Source organism: Pan troglodytes, chromosome 2 (genome assembly GCF_028858775.2).
Source record: "Pan troglodytes isolate AG18354 chromosome 2, NHGRI_mPanTro3-v2.0_pri, whole genome shotgun sequence".
In the NCBI taxonomy this organism is placed as follows: Eukaryota; Metazoa; Chordata; class Mammalia; order Primates; family Hominidae; genus Pan; species Pan troglodytes.
Genome location: NC_086015.1, coordinates 111,123,389 through 111,149,307, shown reverse-complemented (window position 1 = coordinate 111,149,307; position 25,919 = coordinate 111,123,389). Strand labels below are relative to the sequence as shown.

At 37.5% G+C, this 25,919-nt stretch overlaps 1 protein-coding gene across 22 annotated transcripts in view; it reads right to left on the bottom strand.

Annotated features, from left to right (window-relative positions):
• BBX (BBX high mobility group box domain containing) overlaps positions 1 to 25,919 on the bottom strand; it is a 286,521-nt gene that overhangs the window by 5,327 nt on the left and 255,275 nt on the right. For 9 of the 22 annotated variants that reach the window (NM_001280179.1, XM_054680299.2, XM_063805266.1 and 6 more), the window contains 5 exon segments: positions 2,489 to 2,675; positions 5,047 to 5,244; positions 12,455 to 12,514; positions 13,877 to 13,966; positions 25,207 to 25,355. In NM_001280179.1, coding sequence (NP_001267108.1) covers positions 2,489 to 2,675; positions 5,047 to 5,244; positions 12,455 to 12,514; positions 13,877 to 13,966; positions 25,207 to 25,355 — 684 coding nt within the window. 22 annotated transcript variants of the gene reach the window in all.

The following is a 25,919-nucleotide window of genomic DNA, read 5'->3' as shown; positions in this document are numbered from 1 at the left end:
CTCTGACATGACTGAAGCTTTCCTTTGGCAGTACGCGAGATAAGGAGTTCAAATCTTGACTTGGGCACAAATTGGCTGTGTGCTCTTGGCAAGTTAATTAACGGTCATTAAAATGGGACTAAAAAGGCCCACTTGGGAGGGCTAATTTAACTTCTAGTAAATAAACTGGTCTCTTAACAAAGGTTTGTCCCAGCTCTCTATTTTGTGTAGTTTGTAAAACTGTCTAAGTTAGGTTTCTGAACCTAATGTTAGATTTTTTCATGGCATGAGTGCAGGTCATATATTTCCACCCCTAATTCCATGGGCCACCCTTTAAACTATGAACCGAGTTGATGCTGAAGTAATGCTTACTTCATTGGTATGCAACCCAGGTTCAATTACAGTGAGCCTACAGGTAGAAGACTGGTGGGTAGATCTGCTTTAACAGGTAAGGGCTCAAGTTACAGCTAAGACTCTCCAGGGTGATCTGTCCTTCTAGCTATTAAGAACACTAACCATTTATTAGGTTGATGGTAAAATTCTAGTAATCATTACTGTTCTTTCTAATGGAAGGTTAAAAAGATAAAAAGAATCTTTACTCACATTATTTTTTCTATAGCTGTTATCTAACTTAGGCAGCCATACTTCAGAAACTACCTCATTTATTCATTCACCCACTCATTTGTTCATTTATCAATTGTCATAACAGGAACTAAGCAAGCTGGTAACATAGAGAATAAAACCACTGTTTTGCTTTCAAAATATACTGAAAGTAGACAGAAGTATCGACAAATCAATACATCCCAATGTGGTCTGAGAGAGGTGTGAGCATAGCACGCAGCAGCAATAAGAAACACACAGCCTAGGGCATCAGGAGGACTGAGAGAAGAGGACCGGGGACTAGGGTGGGGAGAAGGAGAGCAGTTCACCTGATCAGAGGATGTACAAGGCAAGAGCTTGGCGTATCTGGAAAGGGGTAAGTGATTCCACATAACTGCAGGGTAGGGAGTGTGGAGGGCAGGGACAATGAGATTGGAAAGGTTTGCTGTGGCTTTCTGCTGATGCAAATTGGGAACCATGGAGGGCTGGTTAACAGAGCAACGGTGTGACCATGCTTAGAACACAGGCAGCAGCCAAGTTGCTTATGTGCTAGCCTTTTCCTACCCTTGAATTATTATCACTCTCTCAATTCTTAGATTTCCTCTTATTTCCACAATTCACAGGGACACTTAATAACATTCAGGCAGATATTTTAAGTTCTCACTGCACGTGTATGTGCTTGTCCTCTATCCTTGACTGCACAACTCCAGGAATGGAGAAGTATCTGTGCATTGTCTCCCTCAGAGACCTCAGTGAATTTTAACAATGTCTGTGAGCATTCACTTGCTATTAGGAACTTGCAGTGTACACATAAAAAGGAATTTGACTTCTTGGAAATATCTAGAGGCTATTTGTGAGGAAATATTCAAACTGTAATATGACAGGTAAATAGCAAGAAGCAAACCAAGCTCACGTCAGGGGACTCCAGGTTTACCTGGATGTCAAAAAGGAGCATGGGGCCTACAACTGGCTACACAAGCTGCACTGGGTTGAGAGCTCTTTTGTACTGAAGACTGAAAGTCTAAGAAAGCAGCTCATCCATGGGTAATCCACTTTGAATAGGAATATAAAATACCTGAATTTACAATAGGCTTTTTTGCCTTCCCAAAGGATCCATTAAGTAGCAGAATACCCAATTATACACTTAGAACTTAATATACTTTCTGTGGGGCTTCGCTGAGTTCAAAGGGTTTTCACATCTATGATCTCGTCTGATGCTTACAACTTCGTAATTCTTTGGGGATATCACTATGCTCAATGTGTGCTGAGAAAACTAAAGGCCAGAGAAAAAAATTACTTTGTAGGAAATCACAGAAGAGTTGAAGAAAAATCCAGGCCTCTGGCTGCCATGAGTCAGATGCCAAAATGCTCTTTCCCTTGAACTGCACTGTCTTCTGATGGCTGGTGATGGCACCAACACCATCACCAATAAGGGGCATTCCACACACCAGCACTGGGATGCTAGAGTTACCCCACATAACATCTCTGTGAAATGAGTGCCACCTGCCCCTGTTTTTTTAGAGGAAAAAAACCAAGGGTAGAGAGGTTAATAATCTTGGTCAAGATCTTTCGGTTTGCAGGTGATGGAGCTAGGACTCAAACCTCAGTCTGCAATGGGACTCCAAAGCTCATTGGTCAGATAATACTGCTTCCCTGGTCTCAGGCTTTTTATGGAAATGAAGTTTAGCCACAGGATAACATATTCAAAATAAAATACTTGGCTGACTATATTCCCTGGTATTTTCCCGTATTGCTAATTAGCACATATACTTTTGTAATACCTCATATAACCAATAGTGCTCTTGAACCAAGTTTGAACGCCAATGCCCTGTAAAAAATGTCACAAATCACATCAAAGAGGTTGATCTGGTTTCCATGTTGCTTTCTCCTTCCACCTTCTACCACTAACCTGTGCACATTTTCCATGGCTGCCACTTCAGCCAGCGCAGCGAGGCTAAAGAATGCAGACACGGCAGGCATTTCTGGAGTACTGCTCCGCGTCTCCCCGACCTCGGTGTTGTGTGAGCATTCGTCATTGCAGTCTGTCTCAGTTGCTTTAGGGAGACTCCTCTGCAGTTGTTCCTTTGGTTTGTCATCTGTAACAAAAGAGAAATCCATCATGAGAGGATCACTCTGTTCTCTCCAGAGAAGAGACACAGAAAACGCTGTGCCAGTCAACGTGAAAAGAGCTAACGTTCTCTACTGTTCACTTTTGCTATCCATCGAATATTAAGGCTTTTACAGAATCTCTTCTCCTCAGTAACAAAGCTCTTTTATTAAGCTTAGTTGCAACTATGGACAGCACTGTGCCCTGAGGCTGAGCTGAAGAGAAGCTGTGTTTTATCTGAGGTCAAAGAATGGGTCAGTCTTGGAGTGAGAAGGAAAAATGAGCCTCAGCTAAAACCCAAGGGACTTCTGTAGAGGGGCCTGTAGATGCTGTAAAAGAGCCCTTAAAAACCCAACTGACTAAGCATTTCTCATGAAGCTGTAGCATGCCCTACTATGGCAACTTGGACATTGGGTATGCTGTGATACCAACACTTAGGATGGCCTATACAGCACATTAACCAGTTCTAATGAGAGCCCAAGTTGTTATTTTGTTCTAAAGACCTACTGGAGAGAAGACAAAGCCCTCTGGTCTTTACAAAGAGGTGGATGAAATGCTGTGCAAGTATGCCTGCTACAAATGAGTATACTTTCTTTCTTATGTAGCCATTATAGAGAAGGGAAATTTTTATCATAGTTTTAAAAAAATTGTAAATATAGAAAATGACTGATAAAAGCTTTAAATATTATCTATTAGGACACAAAAGTGGTATGACACTTTTCTATGTAAATGGGACTGTTCTCATATTTCTTCACTCCTCCTCCAAGTGAAAACAAATGTGGATGTAACAATCTACAAAATGAAAGTCACAGAACAGAACTCAGATTGGACAGAAAAGGAGGGAGGGGACTGCTGGGCTGAACATCAGGACATCTAGGTTTTAGTCCTCATTCTACTTCTATTGTATTGAATGTACTCAAACAAAAATTTCCACCTCTTTGAATTTTTTCTCTTATATGACAGGGCAAAATCAGGGCCTTTAATATACCTTATGTTTCTAACAATCTAAATATTCAAAACACACAAAAGAAGTGCACAAAATTCATAAACTGTCCTCTAACTAAGCAAACAGTTCCCCTCTATTAACACCTAGATTAACCCAAATCACATAAAATAAAATTGCGGAGGTGCTGAGAGGCAGAAAGGCAACAGCCAAGGCCACTAGTACCTAGCTGGTATAGCACTCCAAGATTTTGGGGCCGGGGGGTCTCAGTATCACTCTTCGGCCACACCGCTTACCTTGGGCTCCTCCGGTCATTCTACTGCCAAAGAGGCTACCAGGAACAGCAAACAGACAACAGGCCATGATTGAAAATGGAGAAATTCACCAGTTGGTGAATTAAATCAGATAACTCAAGAAATCCAGAAGCATTCTCAGGCTCCCTGCACGGTCTAAACCAGTTATATAGGAAGTGGATGTTGGATGCATTTTAAGCTTAATCTACTGGTTTGAATGCCTGGTAATGTGGCTTGTAGTGACCCGAACAGCAGACCATGGTCAAATACTGATTCATCTAGTATCTTTAAAAGTATAGGATCTCCTGGAATTAAGATTGCTTTTGTGCACATTGAGAAAGATAAAGGGAAGATGACAGTCCTAAAAACTACCTTTCTTTTCTAGGAATTCAGATATGCTCTTGGAAAACTAGCTATGATTTTAAACATGGAATAAAACATGTTTGGAGGTCTGTAGAAAGCTGCAGAATAGATTCATTTTTCAGTAGGAACCACAGTTGCTTACAGTCATTTGCTGACATGGTGGTCATCTGCTTGCTCTGGTTATCTCTGTCTAAAGCAAGCTTGTCCAACCCATGGCCTGCAGGCTGCATGTGGCTGGGGACAGCTTTGAATGCAGCCCAACACAAATTCGTAAACTTTCTTAAAACATTCTGAGATTTTTTTGTGTTTGTTGTTGTTGTTGTTGTTTTTTGAGACAGAGTCTCACTCTGTCGCCCAGGCTGGAGTGCAGTGGCGCGATCTCGGCTCACTGCAACCTCCGACTCTCGGGTTCACGCCATTCTCCTGCCTCAGCCTCCCAAGTAGCTGGGACTACAGGCACCCACTACCAGGCCCGGCTAATTTTTTGTATTTTTAGTAGAGATGGGGTTTCACAGTGTTAGCCAGGATGGTCTCGATCTCCTGACCTCATGATCCACCCACCTCAGCCTCCTAAAGCGTTGGGATTACAGATGTGAGCCACCGCGCCTGGCCTGTTTTATTGTTTTTTTTTTTTTTTTTTTTTTTTAGCTCATTGGCTATTGTTAGTGTATTTTATTGTGGCTCAAGACAATTCTTCTTCCAGTGTGGCCCAGGGAAGCTAAAAGATTGGACACCTCTGGTCTAAAGCTCTCTCTTCTTACCCAAAGTACCTCCTGCTGGTGATACCCGGCCATCTGCTGTCCTGACAAGGTGTGTAATCTTGGTTTTCCTTGCTTTTCTCTTTTGGCTGCCCACCAAAGGTTCTTGCGTTGTTGTTGGCTCTGGAGTGTTGAAAATGGATGGGATATTTTTAACCTTATGAACAGGCTCCGTGGTGTTTCTGTCTTCTGAAAATATGGCTGAAATAGGAAATACCATGCATAGTTATGCACAAAAACAGAAGGCACCAAAATTGCTCTTAGAAGGAAACATGTCTAAATTTCTGACCCATCTGAATGGAGAATTTACACTCAGAGTTTTCAAAGTACTGATGGAAAAAATGAAATAAAACGTTGCCCCTAACTTGTTTACTACCAATTGATATTTGCTTTGATAAATTAAATGCAGTGAATTAAGACACCCCCTCTTTTTTACATTTTCTAAGTCTCTGGGTGTTGCACGTTGGTGGGGGCGATAATTTAGGTAAATCTGAGTAAATTATGTCCTCTTGTAAATTATGTCCTAGTTGTGATCAGGGTCCCTATCTGAGAGATCCTTTTGGCCAGTTGGCCTAGAGAGGATGGTAAAAGAAATTTCTTCAGAGGACACTAAAATTAAATATGTGCTTCTTAAATTTATATTTATGGTTGGGACATTTGCTTTTAAGCACCAGGTTGAATTGATCAGAAAAGAAATTGAGGCCTGACTTTCTTTCATGTAGATTGACTGTGCAGTAAGGACAGGACAAACATTGTTGAAGCCAGCACGCCAAGGAAAGAAACTCTCTTTCATTCACTGAATTCTAAAACAAGGAATACACTTAGTGAGATAATTTAATGAAGTCCCACATGTCATCCTGGCTTGTGGAGAGGCTAGTTTTAGGTATCCTAATTGTAACCCCAATGAATCATTTGATAGCACACTCCTATATTCTGAGTCACGCTGTCAAGAGCAAGGAAGACACCTGTACCACAGACTTTTCTCCTGGTTTACACAGATTGGGGAAGCTTGTGTCTTTTCTTACATCTCATTTTCTTAGCAGTTTACCCCCTCCTGACCTTAACTTAAAAGTAAGACAAGATGTGTAGATATGAGTTTAGTAAGTGTTTAGGGGTATACCATAGTTGAGTTTTATGATTGGGACTTTAAAGAAATTCCAGTGACCCAAGGGCTTTTAAGCCGGGAAAAGATGCACTTTCATAATTTGTAACTATCCAATTTCTTAGGATAGACATGGAAATTATTTTTGACAAAGAAAAGGAGAATGTGGGTCAGAAAACTAATGTCAGACGTAACAAGCCCTAAGCAAACTAAATCCAGAGGAGGCATATCTGAAGGTAGATATTGGCAATAAAGCTATATATATATATATTTGGAAGAAAAGCTAAACTAAGAGGAAAAAAAAACTAGAGCAAGAATAACTCAGGGTGTGAAAAAATGAACTTGTTGGTATAAACACTTGCACAGCCCTCATTTAAAATGTTTAATCCAGGTGTTTAATGGATTTAGGTACATCCTCAAGAAAGAAGGCTATGAATTAATAAGATTATTTGTCCTGGAAATCATGGCACCTTGTCTTTAAAAGATGTTTCAAAAGAAAGGCTGATTCCAGGCTTCACATTCCTAAACAAGTGGGAAATAATTTCAATTACATCAAAAGAAAGTATGTAAAGCAGAAATCACACCATCATTTGTGGTTTGGCCTTACCTCAATATTGCATAACAGATGGCTGTGTGCAGACAGGCTTAAGATAACAGTTGTTTTAAAAAACTACTTGGCAATGCTCCCAAACACCTTTTCAAGTAAGTAATCAAAGGTCAGAAAACATACTCCTTTTAGATTGCAGATCTATTCCCAGGTCAAATAGATCTACCTCAATGGTGGATTAATTTACTCAGTTATTATACTTAGTCTTAGAATATTTATACTTTGATATTTAGCTTAACATAGGCCAGTGGTGGTACATATTTTAAGTTTTTTTTTTTTTAGTTTAAACTTCAATAAAAGCTTCCAGCAAAATAAAAAATAATTCGGTAAGAAACACTCCAAAGAAGATGCATGATTCTATTTTAGCCTTAAAATTCAAAGCCTCCTTTAAGTATAAAGAAGCCCAAAAACTGAATTTACAATGAGCATTAAATAACATCTATTGCACATTCATAAGCTTCGAGATTTCTAATTTCTTATCCAGATCCATCAGCTGTCCCTTCTGATTACAGGAGTCTTGTTTACCTCTCCAATAGAATCACCACATTGTGGATGGACATTCCAGAAAGAACATTAACCTCTTCCCTTTTCTACTTCCCCTTCCCAGGAAAGTACAGAACATGTAGAAATAAGGGTATATAGTGGGGTTCCAAAGATGGAAAGGTGTATCATATCTTACATTAGAACTGACTGCGGAAAGAAGAACCAAGGAGGTCAATGAAAAGGCATGGATACCAGAAAAAGGCCAAGTCGGTTGGGAAAGATGACTTGCTTTTTACACAGAGACCATGGGGTAATGGAAGTAACAGTCACAGAGAGACCAGAATTCTACTACTGACTTTTAAATTTACTAACAGCAGTCCAACCAACCATGGGCCTCTGTTTCTTCATTCAGAGACGGAGGTTGGACTGTATTAGCTTTAAAGGAGCCATCTAGCCCTAAAATAATTTTGCTACATAGGCTACCATCAGAGATCTCGCCAGGGACAACAACAACAACAAACCACCAGTCAGCTCCAGAGTCATAGGCTGGGAAACAGTACTCCTATGACTAGCACTGTTTTTGTTTGTTTGGTGAGCCTTCAAATGGTTTCATTTCTACTTAATAGTTGTTCCTTTTCTAGTTTGTTCCAGATGAATTGGTAAAAACACAGTAAGAAGCGTAAGGCACAGCTGCAAAAGGGTTGATTGCAAATGGAGGTACAGTTTCTGCCTAAAACCAGACTGTGACTACGGAAAGCTCAGAAACCAGCAGGCAAAGAGCCTGGGGGCCCAAAGCAGGCCAGCAATACCCAAGTCGCAAGGGTCAGTATATTGGAGGAAAGTAAAGGAGTGAATCAGACTGCAGACCAAGTGGAAGAGGCAAAAAAAAAAAAAAAAAAAAAAAAAAAGACTACGTCGGAGGTTCTCATAAGTTCCCCAAAAGAAGGTAATGCCAATTAACCAGAGGTCTCCTCTAAACCTACTATTACATCAAAATGCAATGATGGGCCCTGCAGATGATGCACATTTGCAAAAGGTATGTAATGTGACCTTCCTAGAGTTTGAAAGATGATAAGGGTCCAGACTAATGTTCTGACCCAAGGGTTAACCCCAGAACATATGGTCTTGTTTGGTGGTTTAGACTGAGGACAGCCTTCAGGATCAGCCCTCAGGGAGACCCTTCCCCTAAGACAGAAGAATTAGGGAAGGCAGATGGGACTGTGTCCGAGAAGTAGTTTTCTGGAACAAAACAGTAGATCTGAGTCCAACGACACTGGCAAAGCAGACAAAAGCTTGGTGGTGAGGGACATGAGATGAAAAAAGTTCAGAGAGGGAAACAAGCACAAAAGTTGAGTACAAAGATAGCAAGCTAGTTCCTCCCGACAACCCTCAACCTAATGGAAATGTAAGAAAAGAAAGGCTTTGTGGCTCCAAAACAAATTAGTCATTTCTTTTCCGGCTTTTAATTGAGCACACAAAACTACCCGAACACTTCAGAACAAGTCCACTGGGCTAGTTTTTACACCCAAACAATAACCATAACACACTTGGTGCGTATCATCTGAGAATGATGATGCAAGCTCACTCCTGGAGCCACATCAGGAATGTAGCAATAAGAGACCGTCTTGTTTTCCAAAATCTGATCCCAAAATGTGGAGTAGGTTTTTTGGGAAAGCAGCATTGCTCTTGTATTGTACCCCATGAGGCCACTAGAGTGCTCCAGAGTCATGAATTCACATTCCAACTGGGGTTTCAAACTTGCACTGAAATTATTATAGCCAGATCTGGAATCTAATTGCCTTTGGTAGGTCTCCCATGAACTGAAACAGCAGTCAGATGCTGAATAGAACACAGGAAAAAGAAACGAATGAGCCTTATCCAAGATCCTGGGAGACATTGCTGAAGTTATATAGCAACTATTTCAAACTTAAGAAAAGAGATCGAGTTAGACTGGGCACTGTGGATCGTGTGTGAAAATCTAACTATAAACCAGAATTTTCCTGCCTGTAATTAGATTTATACACTGCAAAGAAGTGAATTTTAACAGAGATTCCTAGTCCTAGGTTTTGGGGGTTTTTTTTCCCCGTTGTGAAATACCATTTATATTTTCAATATTTGAACCAAATGAGGGTTAAAAGTCTACGAATATGAAAAACGGAAAATGTAGTAGCTGATGTACTTAAATGGAGATATGGTTTCTTCCCTATCTGCTTGTGTTGCTCAGGCCATAATTCCTTACCATGTATTCGGGGCTGATAAACCCTCCTCAATTCACTGGGAATGCTGTTAAGATGAAATTGAAAAAAATATATACATATATATGAAAGCCCCCTGTAAACTATAAAGTGGTAGTAAGTATTAGTTATCATCATCATTATTATTGCAATTAGAAACTTCTAGCTTAAAGCATGAGCATATGGCACCATAACTAGGTGGAAAGATAAACACAGTGGCAGAGGTAGGAGGTAGTGTTCTTGGTTTATTTGAAAATCCTACCTTTAATTCTAGCCTGTGGACAATTTTTTTTAATACATATATACCGAAATTTCAAAAAGTGGTTTAACAATTTTGAATTGTAAAAGCCCAGGGCTTAAGACACATTATAAACTTAGCATTTAAACATATTACTAAGCATCTAAATATTTCTGATATTTTGAAAAAAAAGAAAGATTGCAAGGTGCCTGTACACAGGGCAGTATAAAGAAAACACAGTGAACTTGAAGTCATCTACTTTAGAAGAAATCAGAATAGCTGAACAGTTATATAGCATCAGTTGACTCAATATTTCTATTAAAGACATCAGCTACAAACAATGCCTGTCTAACATCTGAGCAGGATTTTAATCTTAGACATGTTTAAATTATTCTATATTATTGCTATATTTTCTGTCATATATTTATACCCTCTCCAAGGTGAAGTTTCAATAAGCAGTGATATAGTCATAGATGAGAGAGAGGATTAAAGGCCTAGAAAACTCACAAAGCACATAGTCACTACACAAACAAGTAAATGTTGGAGATAGTAAGAAAATAAAAAACCAAAAATGGTTACTTTAAATTACTAGTAATTTCTGATGCTCAAATTGATTCCTGTTTTTCCTGGCCACATAAAATGAGTTTGTACTCTACACTAAACAATGGACATGCATTTTTCAGTGCATATTCTCCAAAAGTTGTTTCATATACATTAATAATAAATATAATTAAATATCACCAATTATAACTATATTTCTGCTAAAGCCTGGGACTGCCTGTAAGACTCAAAAGTGATTTACTTTTCTGCCCCCAAAAGCAGAAAATTAGGGCTACAGAATATAGTACTGCTAGTATCACAATACTTACTCAAGATATCAGAGCAATAAAATCATTATCAAGTGTTAGAGGGGAAACAGAATTTACAGTCTGTGTACTACTACATCTCATCATTCACCCAATCTCTAAACACACAAATTATATATGTACTTAATACCAATGTGGAGAGTAATCCTAGTGAGGTTAAACAATTTGTCTTACTGAAAAATGCTGATTAGTGGCAGGTCTGAGACTAGAACCCAGATTTCCTAATTCCCAGGTAAGTGCTCTTTCTACCACACTGCACTTGCTCTTGTACCTCTGTAGGGTTTTCAGTGTTTAAAAAAACAGAACAAAGTACTTAGAACAGTATCATTTTAAGTAAAGAGTAAACATTTTAAGTAAAGAGTAAAGTGGTCCTAAATGTCCTTCAAACTCTTCTGCTAGTTCATCAGTGCCTTACATTAAAAAAACTATATGGAATATATTTTTAAAATATACAAGAGCTAATGTATCAATTTGAGGATGTTAGGATTTAATGCTGTGAACAGCAGAATTCATATTTTGTTTTGCCAGCACTGAAGCAGAATATTCCATAGGGGCTGTGAATGTGAATCAACAAGTGAGATAATAGATGTAGTGCTGGCATTTTCTGTAAAAGTAAAATGACACGGAAGCTGATGTGGCTCATGTAAATGATGCCTACTAAATCAAAAATACTTATGTTTAACATGAACTCAAACTTGACCATTTTTGCTAGCTATCTTAAAAACATGAATATTTCTGATAAGTGACTTAAGTCAATTGTGCATTTTTTCCCTCATTTTCAGTAAAGGAATGATAGCATATTTGAGAGTCAAAAGATGTGGACTAGGTCATGAAGTTCCCATTTCTGGATATAAGTGAATCAAAGGAGTTGAAACAAATCATCTCTAAAATCCCTTCTAGTTTTCAAATGAAGTGACTCCTAATTAAGCCCTACAAAAATGTCAGCTCTTTTAAAATATCTGCAATGAAAAAAAGAGAATCAACAGGAAGAAGGGAGAGGTGGCCTCTTAACCATTGAAGAAATTAGGCTTCACCTAAGGGCTCAATGCTTAACAGTAATAATATAAAGTCACAAATAAATATGGCTGTGAGAAATTTCAAAATCAAATCTGCACCTAGGACCTATAACATGACTAGTTAATATTGGATTTTTCTTGGGCTACCCATAAGCCTCAGGGTGTTCTATTCTTTTTTGTTGTTGCCCAGGCTGGAGTACAGTGGTACGATCTTGGCTCACTGAAACTTCCGCCTCCCGGGTTCAAGCAATTCTCCTGCCTCAGCCTCCTGAGTAGCTGGGATTACAGGCATGCGCTATTACAGCCAACCAATTTTTGTATTTTTAGTAGAGATGGGGTTTCACCATGTTGGTCAGGCTAGTCTCGAACTCCTGACCTCGTGATCTGCCCGCCTTGGCCTCCCGAGGTACTAGGATTACAGGCGTGAGCCACTGTGCCTTGCTGGGGTGTTTCATTTTAATGGGCTAGGAAAACATCCAGGTCAGAAGTTACTCCTGCAGGCCTGCCCATGCCCAGCCAACCAGGTTGTTATTCCAGCTCCCACTGGGCATAAGCATCTGCTTGCAACATGAACTGCAATGCTGAATATATTTAGCTATGAAAAACTCTAATCTCTGATTAATGCGATTCAAAGGTTACAAATCACCCTTTAACAGATTAAACACCACATGACACATTGTCTGACCCTTGGCAGGAGTCCCCCAAATAGCAGTTTTGATGTGAAAATTAAAAATAACCTAATTATGAACACATAAGTCTAATGCTGTTGTTTAAACCTATATAAATTATACCTTTTAAAAACCTATACAACTTATGTCATTTCCAGCTCTGATTGTCTCAAATTAAATAACATTGCTTGTCTTACCTTCTGTAGGGTGAATGGCATCCAAGAAGAGTTGCTTGTTTGACCATTTATCCCCACTTCCTAAAAACAATGACAGAAAAGGAAAGAAAAGTGAAACTCTACTCTTAGTAGATTCCCCATACTACAAAAACAAGATGATATACAAACTAACTTTTGAAACATCACACAAATGAAGCTGAATTTTATGTCAATTACTTAATTCTTAAAATGGTATTTGCCAACTAAAATAATGAGGCTGTACAGAAAATGGATTAAAAATAAAATTTTTGTCTTTTATGAAATATAGTGTTGGATTATTTCTGTAACTTTAATCAAAGTAATCTGAAGATCAGTAAAACGGAATGAAAAAAGCTGATGTTTTCACCTAATGAATAATGCTTCTTTACTGGAAGCAGAAGAAAAAATAATATCAATATACAAAACAAAACTAAGAAGCTGAAGTGGAAGTGAAAAGAAGGCCCAAATTAAGTAAAAGGTTACATACAGGAACATACAGGCACACATGTCTACACACAGGAGACAGCTGCATTTAAAGCTTCATTCAAGAAACACGGACTGCTTCACATCTGGCCATGCAAGTAGGATGCAAATGGGCACCGGATGAGTTGGTTTATGGCAGTCACGACACTAACATGCAGGGAGATGCTAAAGAAAACCCGACCTACAGAATACTTGGCTGCACTGAGCCAGATGGGAAGATTTATCTTTTATGTAAAATAAGAATAGGAGTCCTGCACTATGGGAAAAAAGAGATCTTAAGATGAGCCCTGAAGAGGTTTAAAGGCCCATCAAGATCATACCAATGAGACCGACGTTCCGAGTAAAGAGGGGACAGAGTACAATCAGTCTCTACTGCCCTTTCAAGTAACAGGCATGTGACTGAAAGAGGTCGGAAGAAGAGCCTGGCAAACGAGAGGGGGGGAAAAAGAGACACAGGTTACAACTTAAGAGTGGAGAAAAAGGTCCGCAAGAATCCCCAAGTGTCAGAGGAAGTACAGAAACGGTGGCACTTTCACATGAACACGAAACTGTAAGATTTCATGAAGTAGGAAAATGTGGTCATGGTATGAAGGGCTGCCAAACATGTGAAAACCAAGAATAGTCAAAGAAAATAAATGGATAAGTGGTCAAGAAGACTGAATTGCAAAACGCACCAAATACAGATGAGAAGAGGCAATTTTAGGATTCATATGGGGCTCTGAAAATAGAGACAAATATGGATTTGAACAGCAATCCAAGTGAAGGAGATTTGCATTAGCTGCAGAGTCCGGAAAGAATGAGAACACCCGCGTCAGGAGCTGATGGCATTGAAGCAAGCAGAAGGGAGGACAAGGCAAAGGCAGTGCACGGAAGCATTACTCAAAGATGAATCACAATGGAGGTGACCAAGAACCCTTCATGGAGGATGGAGGGCACCAATACCTTTTTCCGGAACATTGGGCTTCTCCTTTTTGTGCTTATATTTGCTGACAATTTTGTGGAATAAGTTCTTTTTCTGAGACTGGAAAGGACCTACAGACAATATTAATATAAATATATTTTAAATTCACAATGTTTCATAAAAAATATTGTGTATTTCTCAACAATTCCACCCTCCTCCCTCCTGTGGAATAAGCAAATTGAATCTCAATAAATGTCATCTTGCATCTTCACCTACTTAACTGGTGCTCAGCCCCCTTTTTAGGCTTATTTAAACCCAGTGAGATTTTCCTTAGAAATGTATTGGGCAAAGCCTCCATTAGGGCTGGGACTCCCTAAGCAGAAACTGCAGATACAGTGAGTAGAAACAAACTACAACCAATAACAGCAAAGTGGCTAGAGTCTGTAATAGAGAAAAGATTTTACTTTAGACTCCTAAATACCATGAAGGAAAGGATGGCATATGTGTTTTATCTCTCCAATGAAACTGCTTTTCACAACAAGGATAGCACTTTCAGGACAGCAGTTGACCCGACAGCATTAGATAGCTTTCTGGCCTTTTCTGAGAATAATCTAAGAAGAAAAAATGACTTAAAAAGAGAAAATATCTGCCAAAAAACTTTATTCTGGGTGGAAGGGGGAGATGTTTCAGATTCTTAGTTTTCTCAGATAAAGAAACAAAATTGAGATTTTTTTTTTTTTTTTTCAGTGAACAATCAGAAATACCAGCAACAGCACTGACCTCCCCAAAGCCCCGGTGGCATCTCTCCACCTACCAACAGCTGCAACTACATGCTCTGCCTTCTGGCCACAGGTGAACCATTTGATGCTCCCATCTGGTCAGTTCCTCCACCCATGGCATAGCCCCACCCTCCTTGTCCAGCTCAACACCATCATTTCTCCCTCTCTAATGGGCCATTCCATCAGTATACAAACATAAATTCTTTTAACTTAGAAAAGAAAAAGGTGGCTCCTAACCTAACTTCCCTCACATCAGTTACTGCCTTAGTTCTTCATTCCTTCTGTAGCAAAAATTCCACAGAAGGGTTGCCCAGGCTGTCTCCAGTTTCTCTCTTTCCATTCTGTCTTTATTTATTTATTTATTTATTGAGACAGGGTCTCACTCTGTCACCAGGCTGGAGTGCAGTGGGATGATCTCGGCTCACTGCAACCTCCACCTCCTGGGCTCAAGCAATCCTCCCACCTCAGCCTCCTGAGTAACTAGGACTATAGGTGGGGATCAACATGCCTGGCTAATTTTTTGTATTTTTTTTGTAAAGTCGGGGTTTCACCATGTTGCCCAGGCTGGGCTCAAGCAATCCGCCCACCTTGGCCTCCCAAAATGCTGGGATTACAGGTGTGAGCCACTGTGCCCAGCCTCATTCTGTCTTAAACTCACTACAACTAGGTTTCTGCCCTGCCACTCATGGAAAACTGCTCTTCAAGGGGTCATCCAGTACCCCCATGCTGTGAAGGCCAATTGTGGGTTCTTATTGCACCGGGCTGTTCCTGTAGCTTCTGACCACTAGAGCCACACCCTCTGCCTTGAATGCCTCCTTCATTGGGCTTCTAGGATACCACCTTCTCTTCTTTTCTCTTCTCCATCACTGATCTTTCCCTCTGTCTCCTTTGCTTATTATTTTCCCTGACCTCTTAATTTTGGAAAGCTCTGGGCTTGGTCCCTGTCCTCGTCTCTATTCTCACTCATCTGGTGATTACCTCTACTGTCTGGGCTTTAAAATAAAATGAAATAAAATAAAATAAAATAAATAAAATAAATACCAGCTATAGGTTGAAGACTCAAAAATGCATCACCCCAGCCAGACCTCTTATATTGGGTGTATATGAAAAGTCAGCAATCTTATACTATCTTACAAGGACTTAAGAGATCCAGAGCTCCATTACCTCCATAACCTCATATCCTGCCACTCCTTTCCTTTGAGTCTCTCTAGCTGCATGGGCCTCCTGGCAGTCCTCTGCACATGTAGTCTCAGTGTTCCTGACTTTAGGATCTCTGAACCAGCCATTACCTTGCCTAGAAAATGTTCTTCTCCAAGATGGCCTAGAAAATGTCCTTCTCCAAGATGTCCACACGGCTAACTTCCTCACCTCCTTCAAGGCTTTACTTAACTATCTTCAGACCACTCTATATAAAACTGCAAGCCAACCCCATGCCCATCACTTGATCTCCCGTTCCCTCACAAACCTATTCTTTTAACTGATTTTTAAAAACAGCTTTGTTGAAATATAATTAACATACCATACAATTCACCCATTTAAAGTATAAAACTTGTGTTTATATTCAGATATTTGCAACTGGCACCAATTTTTGAACATTTCATCACCTCAAAAATAAATTTCAAACCTTTTTAATACTACTCCTCCTATACCTGTATTCCCCCTCTCCCTAAGCAACCTCTAATCTTCTTTCTGTCTCTATAGATTTGCCTATTCTGGAAATTTCATATAAATAGTATCATATAATGTGATTTTTGACTTAGCATAATGTTTTCAAGGCTCCTCCATGCTACGGCATGTATCAGGGCTGAATAATATTCCATTTAATGGATTGTTTATTCATTCAACAGTTAGTGGGCCAGATGCAGTGGCTCACATCTGTAATCTCAGCACTTTGGGGGGCCAAAGCGGGTAGATCACGACATCAAGAGATCAAGACCATCCTGGCCAGAAGAAAGGAAATAATAAAAGCTTAGGCCAATTTCTCTACATCTTTGTCAACATTTGTTATTATCTGTCTTTTTTATTATGGCCATCCTAAGGATGTGAAATGGTATCATTCCCATTGTGGTTTTGATATGCACTTCCCTGATGACTGATGATGTTAACTGGATTTTCTTGTACTTAACGGCCACATACTTGTTATATATCTTATTCGGAGAAGTATCTATTCAGATCACTTGCCCGTTTTATGAGCTGTCTTTTACTGCCAAGTTGTAAACATTCCTTATACAGTCTAGATAAAAGTTTCTTATCAGATATGTGATTTGCAAATATTTTCTCCCATTCTGTGGGATGTCTTTTCACTTTCTTGGCAGTGTTCTTTAAAGCGCAGAAGATTTAAATTTTGATACGGTCCAATTTATCTATTTTGTCTTTTGTTGCTTGGGCTTTTTGTATCATATTTAAGGATTCACTGCCAAATCTGAGGTTATAAAGGTTTGCCCATTTGCTTTGAAAGTTTTATTGTTTTAGCTTTAACATTTAAGTTTTTGATCTATTCTAAGTTAAATTTTGTACATTGTATGAGGTAAGTGTCCAACTTCATTTGAATGTAGATACTCAGTTGATCCAGAATCATTTTTTGGAAAGACTCTACTGTTCTCATTGGATATTCTTGGCACCCTTGTTGAAAATTAGTTGACCAAAAATGTCAGGTTTATGACAGGTTCTCTACCAATTCTATTCCACTGATTTATATGTCTATCTTTATTCTAGTACAACACTCTCTTGATTACCATTGTTTTGTAATTAATTTTAAAATCAACTACTACTTTCTTCTAAGATTGTTTTGCTTTTTCTGAATATCTTGCAATTCCACATTAATTTTAGACTCATTTGTCAATTTCTACAAAGAAGTCAGCTGGGATTCTAAGAGGGGTTGGGTTGAATCTGTAGATCAATTTGGGAGAGTGTTTCCATCTTAACAATAAGAAGTCCTCCAATCCATGAACATGGGATGTTTTTCTATTAATTTCTATCATATTTGTTTCAGCAATGATTTGTTTTCATTGTACTGTACTTCTTTTGTTAAACTTATTTCTAAGTACTTTACTCTTTTTGATGCTATTGTAAATGGAATTGTGTTCCTAATCTCATTTTTAGATTGTTCATTGTTCAAGTGTATCAAAATATAATTAAGTTTCATCTAATGACCTTATAACCTGCAGCTCTACTAAACTCATTTACTAGCTGTAATAGTTTTTTGGTGGATTCCTTGGGATTTTCTATATACAAGGTCATGTTATCTGAGAATAAATATAATTTTACCTCTTCCTTTCTCATCTAGACACCTTTTGTTTCTGTTTCTTACCTAATTGCCCTGGCTAGAACCTCTAGTCCAATGTTGAATAAGTGGTGAAAGTGGATATTCTTCTATTGCCCCTTTGCCTAGGGGGAAAGCATCCAGTATTTTACCATTAAGTATCATGTTAGCTGTGTATTTTTTGTAGATGCCTTTTATCAGGCTGAGGAATTTCCCTTTTAACCCTAGTTTGTTGAGTATTTTTTTTTAAAAGGCATTGACTTTTATCAAATGCTTTTCCTAGATCTATTGGGATGATCAAGTGGTTTTTGTTTTGTATTCTATTAGTAGGGTATGTTACACTAATTGGTTTTTGAATATTAAAGCAAACTTGCAGTCATGAGGTAAAATCCCATTTAGTCATGATGTATAATTCTCATATGTTGCTGAATTTGGTATGCCAGTGTTTTGTTGAGGATTTCTGTGTTCATATTTGTAAGAGATATTGATCTGCAGTTTTCATTTCTTGTGATGTCTTTGTCTTGAGAATGTCTTGAATGTCTTTGACATTAAAGTAATACAGGTCTCACAGAATGAATTGGGAAGTGTTTACTTTTCTTGTAATTTCTGGATTCATTTGTGAAAAATTGGTGTAAATTCTTCTTTAAATGTTTGGTAGAATACAGTGGTGATGCCATCTGGGCCTGGGCTTCCCCCCCCCACCCCGGCCAGGTACTTCAAAAATTACTAGTTCAATGTCTTTATTAGTTATGCATCTATCAAGATTATCTATTTCTTAAGCCAGTTTCAGTAGTTTGTGTCTTTTTAGGAATTGTTCATTTCATACATGTTATCTCATCTATTGGCTTTAGTTGTTTATAGTATTGTTTTATAATCCTTTTCATTTCTGTAGCCAGTAGTAATGTCTTCTATTTCATCTCTGATTCTAATAATTTGAGTCTTCTCTTTTTCTTCTTGGTCAATCTAGCTAAAATTTCTCAATTTTGTTATTTTCAAAGGACTAGTTTTTGGTTTCATTGATTTTTCTCTACTGTTTTAGTATTATTTAATTAATTTCATTTCATCAACTTCTTCTCTAATCTTTATTATTTCCTTTCTTCTGCTTCCTTTGAGTTTGGTTTGCTCTTCTTTTTTGAGTGTCTTACAGTAGAAGGCTAGGCTACTTATTTGAGATTTCTTTCTTAATATAGGCATTTAGAGCTATAATTCTCCCTCTAAGTTTGCTTTAGATGCATCTCTTAAATTCTCTTATACTGTGTGTCTTCATTTTTATTCATTTCAAAGTACTTTCTGATTTCTCTTTGATTTCTTTTTTGATGTGACGGTTATGTAGAAGTGTATTTAATTTCTATATATTCGTGAGTTTCTCCAATTTTTTTCTACTACTGATTTTTAAATTTCATTGTACTATGGTCAGAGAACACACTCTGTATTATTTCAATCCTTTTACATTTATTGGTTTGTTTTATGTTAACATATGGTCTACTGTGGAGATTGTTCCATGTATGCTTGTGAAGAATATACATTCTGCCGTTACTGAGTGGAGAGTTCTACATGTTTGTTAGTTCTAGTTGGTTTGTAGTGTTGGTTCCAGTCTTTTCTTGTTGATCTTTTGCCTAGTTGCTCTATCCACCAATTCTTTTTCCACTGTACGTCTCACCTTCAAACAAATTATATATTTTGCTTATTGTTTAGGCTTATTTATTGTCTGGTTCCCCCATTATAATGTAATCTTGATGGCAGTAGGGTTGTTTTCATTCACAGATATAATCTAAATGCCTACAATGGTGCTTAGCACATGACAGGTTCTCAATATTTATTCCATGAACAAATAAAGCTCTTAATGCACTGCTTATCACAAAGTAACAGCTCAAGAAATTACAGCTGTTGCTGTTATTACTGATACCATAAATCTGTGCAAGTGTTTTTTGATGACTACACTAAGCAATCCTTCTAAATAACCAATAGCAAATGCTTCTAAATTGACTAGTGGTGGTTTGAAATGAAACTAGAAATGCTTCCTTGTTTGCCTCTTTGGGAAAAAGTGAGCAACAAGAGAAAAGAAAATAAATTTAACAAGTACAAAGAAAATATATCACATGTACATACTACACTAATATTACAGGTGTCTAAAATCTATTTGCAATCACTGCCTCATGTGTTTTATACAACCCAAGAAACTAGGCTGGTGGACCTGAATGATACATAGGCAGTCATGGAAAACGAAAGTAGGAGAAAGGAGAAAAATCACTACTCAGGATTATAAAGATCCTAGTGATTTACCTGTAGGAAAATAACTTAATAATAGGGTAGTGGCTCATAGGAAGAATGATATAAAGAAGTAGTTCACAGAAGCAAAATGATTTGACGTATGCAGTGTGTTAGGAAAGAAGAAAAGAAATACATATTTTTGGACCCAATCATAATCAGAGAAATCTAAAAAGTAATTTAAAGACTAAGCTAAAGATAGAGCTTGTCAATTTTAACATGAAAAAATAACAATCATAGTAGTTTTGTACATAGAAGAGCTTCTGTAAACTTAAATTTTAAAATTCCTTTCTTCTGGCCACCCCCCAAATTATAGATATAAAACTACTCTAAGTAAATGACAACTTCAGATGAAAAAAGAAAGTGACAAACTCGAAAACAAATAGATAAGATTTAATTGTAGTCACTGAGAAGCAGCTATTTTAGAGTCAAGAAGTGAAAAATTTGATTTCTGCCAATCAGCATAGTGTATATGTTGGGTATTTTGTCTACAGAAAATAAAGTCAAAATCTGTAATAAATAGCAAATATAAGAAAATTTACTATTACATCTTTTCCTTAGTCAATTATTATATTAACGTAGAAGTATCCATGGAGGAGGAAGAATGGTAGAAAGTAAAATGCAGAAGGGCTTTTAGAAGGAATCATTCAGAAAACAAATATTCACAACTGTTCTTCACTCTACTATGATATCTCAAGCTTCCGTCCCATCTCTTTCCCTACCAAATTTCTTGAGGGAATATCTGCATCAGCTTCAGCTTCCTTATGAAAAAAAATCACTCATTGCTGGTATGCAAACTGGCTTAGGTCTCTACTTAAGTTTTTGGGCAGATGACCCGTATTCTGAAGGTATCAATCTCCTTTGCACCTCAACTTCACAGCTGGGCAGAAAACAAAAGGGCCAAATGACAAGCCGGGAGATTAGGAGGGGTGCCAGAAGGACATTGACAATAACCTTTCCAGAACATTATTGTTCAAGGTTTGCTGAAAAATGAATGTTTTGGGGGTGAGAAGTTGCAGTGACACAGAAGCCACTTCAGCATGAGCCTAGCATGATACTTTTTCAAGGTCAGTAAGTAAGGTGAATTAAGTGAACCTGCTCTTTACACCTGTTGTGAGAAACAAATGTCAGGCGTAACTCTGGTGGTGGTGGCTTTTTGCCCAGGTTCTATAGTTTCATGTTTTTAAACTATATATATGTGTATATATATATAAAGAGCAAGGGTTTTCTTCTAAGACTAGGCTACCATTTCTGTATTGGACTTGTAAGTAATGAGTACCCAATGAAAAAATATATTCCTATGCAATAATTTATAGCAATGTGCTCCCACCTGCAGGGCATGTGCATTTACTGACTTGAATAAGTTCTCTGAGTCAATCAGTCACAATCAAGTTAAGATTCATTCAGTGGGAGGAGCCACTTCATTGGGCTGGACATGCATGCATTGTTAAGGAACCCAAAATTGTATCAGGTATACGTTTTATACCTGCAAAGGTGCTGCCACCATATTCCTGAAGAAATTTGGTGGCAGCGGAAACTTTCAAACAGTTATGGAGAAAGATACAGAACTCTGCCCAATCTGTAAGCTAAAATTTCCTAATAGGAGATCTATCATCACATCTCAGCTCTGTAAGACTGAAAGTACTATTGGCTTGGCCCCACCTCAAACAGAGGATTCTGTCTTTTCAATCTTGTAAACCTGCTTCTTTTATTCCCACTGTGATTTTTTGAAATACTCAATGCCTTAACCATTTTTGATTTTAGTCTTAAAATGTAAGTGTGGATTGAAAAAATATAAGAAGGATCAACAGTATGTTTGATAATAGGCCAAGGAACTATGTAAAGATAGAAGGAATAAGGTTAAGAAGTGAGTCTAATAAGTCAAGATGAGGCATAATTTCAACACAATTTTTTTTCTCCATGATCCTACTTCCACTGAAAAATTACTATTCTACAGAGAACTGACTTCTAATACTTTGGTAAACAATGCTTCATACATTATCAGTACATGTAAAAACGTGTAAAACAAATCTCTTAGGAAGTTACAATTAAATTTAGACATATAATTTAAAGCTTTCCTTTAAAAATATTTTAAAATAACAGAGAGATGACTCAGAAAACATTAAGTTTGGGCTGATTCAGCTGAATTGCATTGTGAGTTAGATTAGAATTTACTGGATAATTCATTTTTAGAAGGAAAGGGAAATCCTATTCCTGTCATCATGCTCTGTTCTATAACATAGCCCAAGTTGGAGGAAAGTGGCCTTTAAAGTTATTTTCATCCCTTTTCATTGTCAAGTTTTTGACAAGACCTATGACACAGACATAAGAGGAAGGGCAGAGATAGTAGGATGACCATGGGAAAGACAGGAAGAGACTCCTTAGAAATACAGATACGAATATGGAGACTACTGGGAAAACAGAGGAATAAATCCAAGCAGGTACTATGACTTTGAGATATACAACTATATAAATGCATACATACAAATTTATTTTAGAAATTACACTTTAGAAAAATTCTATACATTTTATGTAAGCTGAAGTACCTAAAAAGGCACCTAGTATAAGTCATGAAGGAAAATATAATGAATATTGAATGATGACAAATGAAAAAATAAAATATAGACAAATGGCAAATTATTAGAGGAAAAATTAGGTTTCTGATGGACATATACTCTTTTACTAATGAACTAATGATCTCATACACAATGTTTGCTCTGAATGATTCATTATGCAAAGGTGGAAAGGGTCTAGAGTCTAAGAAAATAATCTCCTCTATCCCCTAAAGATCAGGCAATTACAGCACAGCTGGTATGATAATTTCATTAATAATAACTTGTAGTCTAGTATATTGGTGCTGCTAATGCCAAATTACAATCAGTCACAAATACTATTTCTTTAGTTTGCTGAATAGATAATATATTATTTAATTTCTGCTTATTTTAATTGCATTTTGCTTCACAAATCTGAAGGCAGAACAAAATCTCATCTTGGAAGACTTCCCACATATGTAATTACTGATATACTATATAAGAACCAGTGACTTTGTGGCTTGAGAGGTATAATGGAAGAGTTAAGATGATATTGTATGAAGTATAATCCAAAGCTTCAAAAAGCTATTTCACATCAAAAGAAATACTGTTAATCTCAGCTGGGAGAGAAAAATCGTACAGACAACTAAGACCCAAGAGAAGGTCTCATGAAAATAGATCCTAACTTCAGGGTTTTATAGCTTTACAAAAATAAATCTATTGTTACATTCCCTGAGACATAATTCAGCCAACTTCAGAGCTCTAACGTGAATGTTTTGGGAGTGGAAGAAGGAATAATGTCCTGCACATCTATCAATTAAGTTCCATTTTATTGGCTTGTCAGGTATTTATCAGCAACTTTAAATCCAAGAATTATGGGAGCTCAAGATACTTGGTATCTTTGGGCTCATGGACTACTTTTCCTATTCCTAAATATCTCCAGGGCACAGAGACTATCATTTCATTTGGCAATCCATTATGGTGCTCAGCTCCCTACCTGTCAACAAGCCTACTTTATTTCTATCTTGGAAGATCTTGATACGACCCTATTTTATTTTCTCAGACGAGCAAACTTGGCAATGCAACAACATTTCTTTTTTAGTTCTTTATTCACTAGACTTGTTTTTATTAACCATAGAGGAAAACTGAGCTAATTCTAAAATGACGTTTATATACCTCCCTGGCTTTAATCATGAAGGGGAAATTTTCTTCAACCTTTCAGTTCTGTCTTGAGATACAGATCTCAAATTGACCCTGTTTGGTTGTGTCAATTCCAGTGTGCAAAGGGTTTTTAGGCTTTGAAGGAGAAAGGTTCAGGTTTCTCCAGAGAATAAACCATAATTTTCCCTCATCTATATACCTTAAATATTCCCTAAAATGCATGAAATTATATCTCTTTGTTAATATTTATATCTGATTGATTAATTGGTCTACTTAAAATACAAAAGAGGGGAATTAATCTGAGATGATTAAATTATCCAATTTGATGAAGCAGGCAATAGGCAGCAACTTTTATGGGATAATTAAAATAACTCTTCCAGCAAATCCTGCTAGAGTCTGATCTTGAAAGCAACTATAGCCCAGCCACCCAAGTTCTTCATCTATCTATTCCATGTCCTTATAGGAGAGCCAACTGAATGAAGTATTTCATATATGTATGGAAAACTAGAGGTACATTTTCCCTACCAATCTTTAGACCTTAAGAAAAATCAGAAGGTAAGTTTCTCAATGAAAGCAATATTGCCATTTTGGGTAGTACAGTCCTTCACTGTGCTTGAAGGGCAAGATGTTTAGTACTCCAGTGCCTGTCCCACAAATGTCAACAGTGGTCTCAGGTGATGAGATCACTGAAAATGCCCCCACCCTCTTACAATCCCCTTTAGGACTGCAGCATTGTCACTGATGAATGCTGAGATCCATCCAAGTCATGCTGATAACTTTAAAAAAGCTTCCCTGATATAGGCAGTAGAGAAGCTGATTACTTGAAAATGAATATACTAAACAAAGCATTTTTAAAATTTAACAAAACCAATGTATATGTGTGTGTGTATATATATATGTTGCTGGAGGATTTCAGGTAGTTTTATTTTCCTTTGGTCTATAATGCCAGTAAAGAGTAGTTAGCATCTGCTTATCAGATGAAAAGAATGATTTACAGTCCCCAAGTACAACCTGTTGCGGACACAGGGAACAGAACTGGACTCAACTTGCAGTTTTTGTTCAAGAAAAGGTTAACATTCCAAATTAGAATTCTGGAGAGCAGGAGGTTGAAGACCATGTGTAACATCTTTGCAAAAGCTTAGCTACACCATTACGGGCAAATATACAGACTGAGATGCCAATGGACAGAGGCTACAGAAAATAAGGAAGAAAAAAAGGGACAAAGATAACCTTGGAAAGCAACCTAAGATTCTAACTCCCTACTGCCTCAATTCCAAATCCAATTACATGTCTAAAGGGAGCTAAAAGCTTAGCTGAAGGGTCACTTGAGATTCTGACCACATGGCAGGAAGGTACAGGTCACACCTAACCTTTGCTGGTTTTAGTCGGTTCTGAGGACACATTTCCAGTCTTCTTCTTTTTTCTTGGGACAGGTACACATTTCCGGTCAAATGTAACAGGACTATATTGAGGGAGGCTGTTGAATTTTTTTTCAAATTCTTCATCCAGCTTTGCGGAGCTATTAAAAGGGGAGAGGGGAATCAATCAGCACATGACCAAATATGACACAGAAAGTGACATGAAATATATTTTAGGATATTCTATTTGAAAACAGGGTCTCTGGGAATTAGGTAAGTAAATTCTGTGCATGGAAAAAAACACCTTTTCTGAAATGCTTGAGATTTACCAACACAGTTTTCTTAGTAAACTCGTATGACAGGTTATGTTATTACCTTAGAAAAGTAGAAACATCATTTATAATATTAGAATATTTCTGAAGTGGGGAATTTGGCATTTTCTCCACTGGCATGGGAGTTTTTCATAAAGTTCAGTACAAAGCATACTCTATTCATATAGTTCTCATTTTACAGACTCATATACATGTATATATGGCAAGCTTATTAAATTACCATATGATATATTGGTATCAATATCAATCTTATTAAATTAATAAGCTTATTATTAAGCTTATTAAATTAATAAGCTTATTATTAATAATCAAGCTTATTAAATTACCATATGATATATTGGTAGTTTTGTAAAATTAGTTTCTTTAAAAAAATGTACTGACTACTGTTTGATT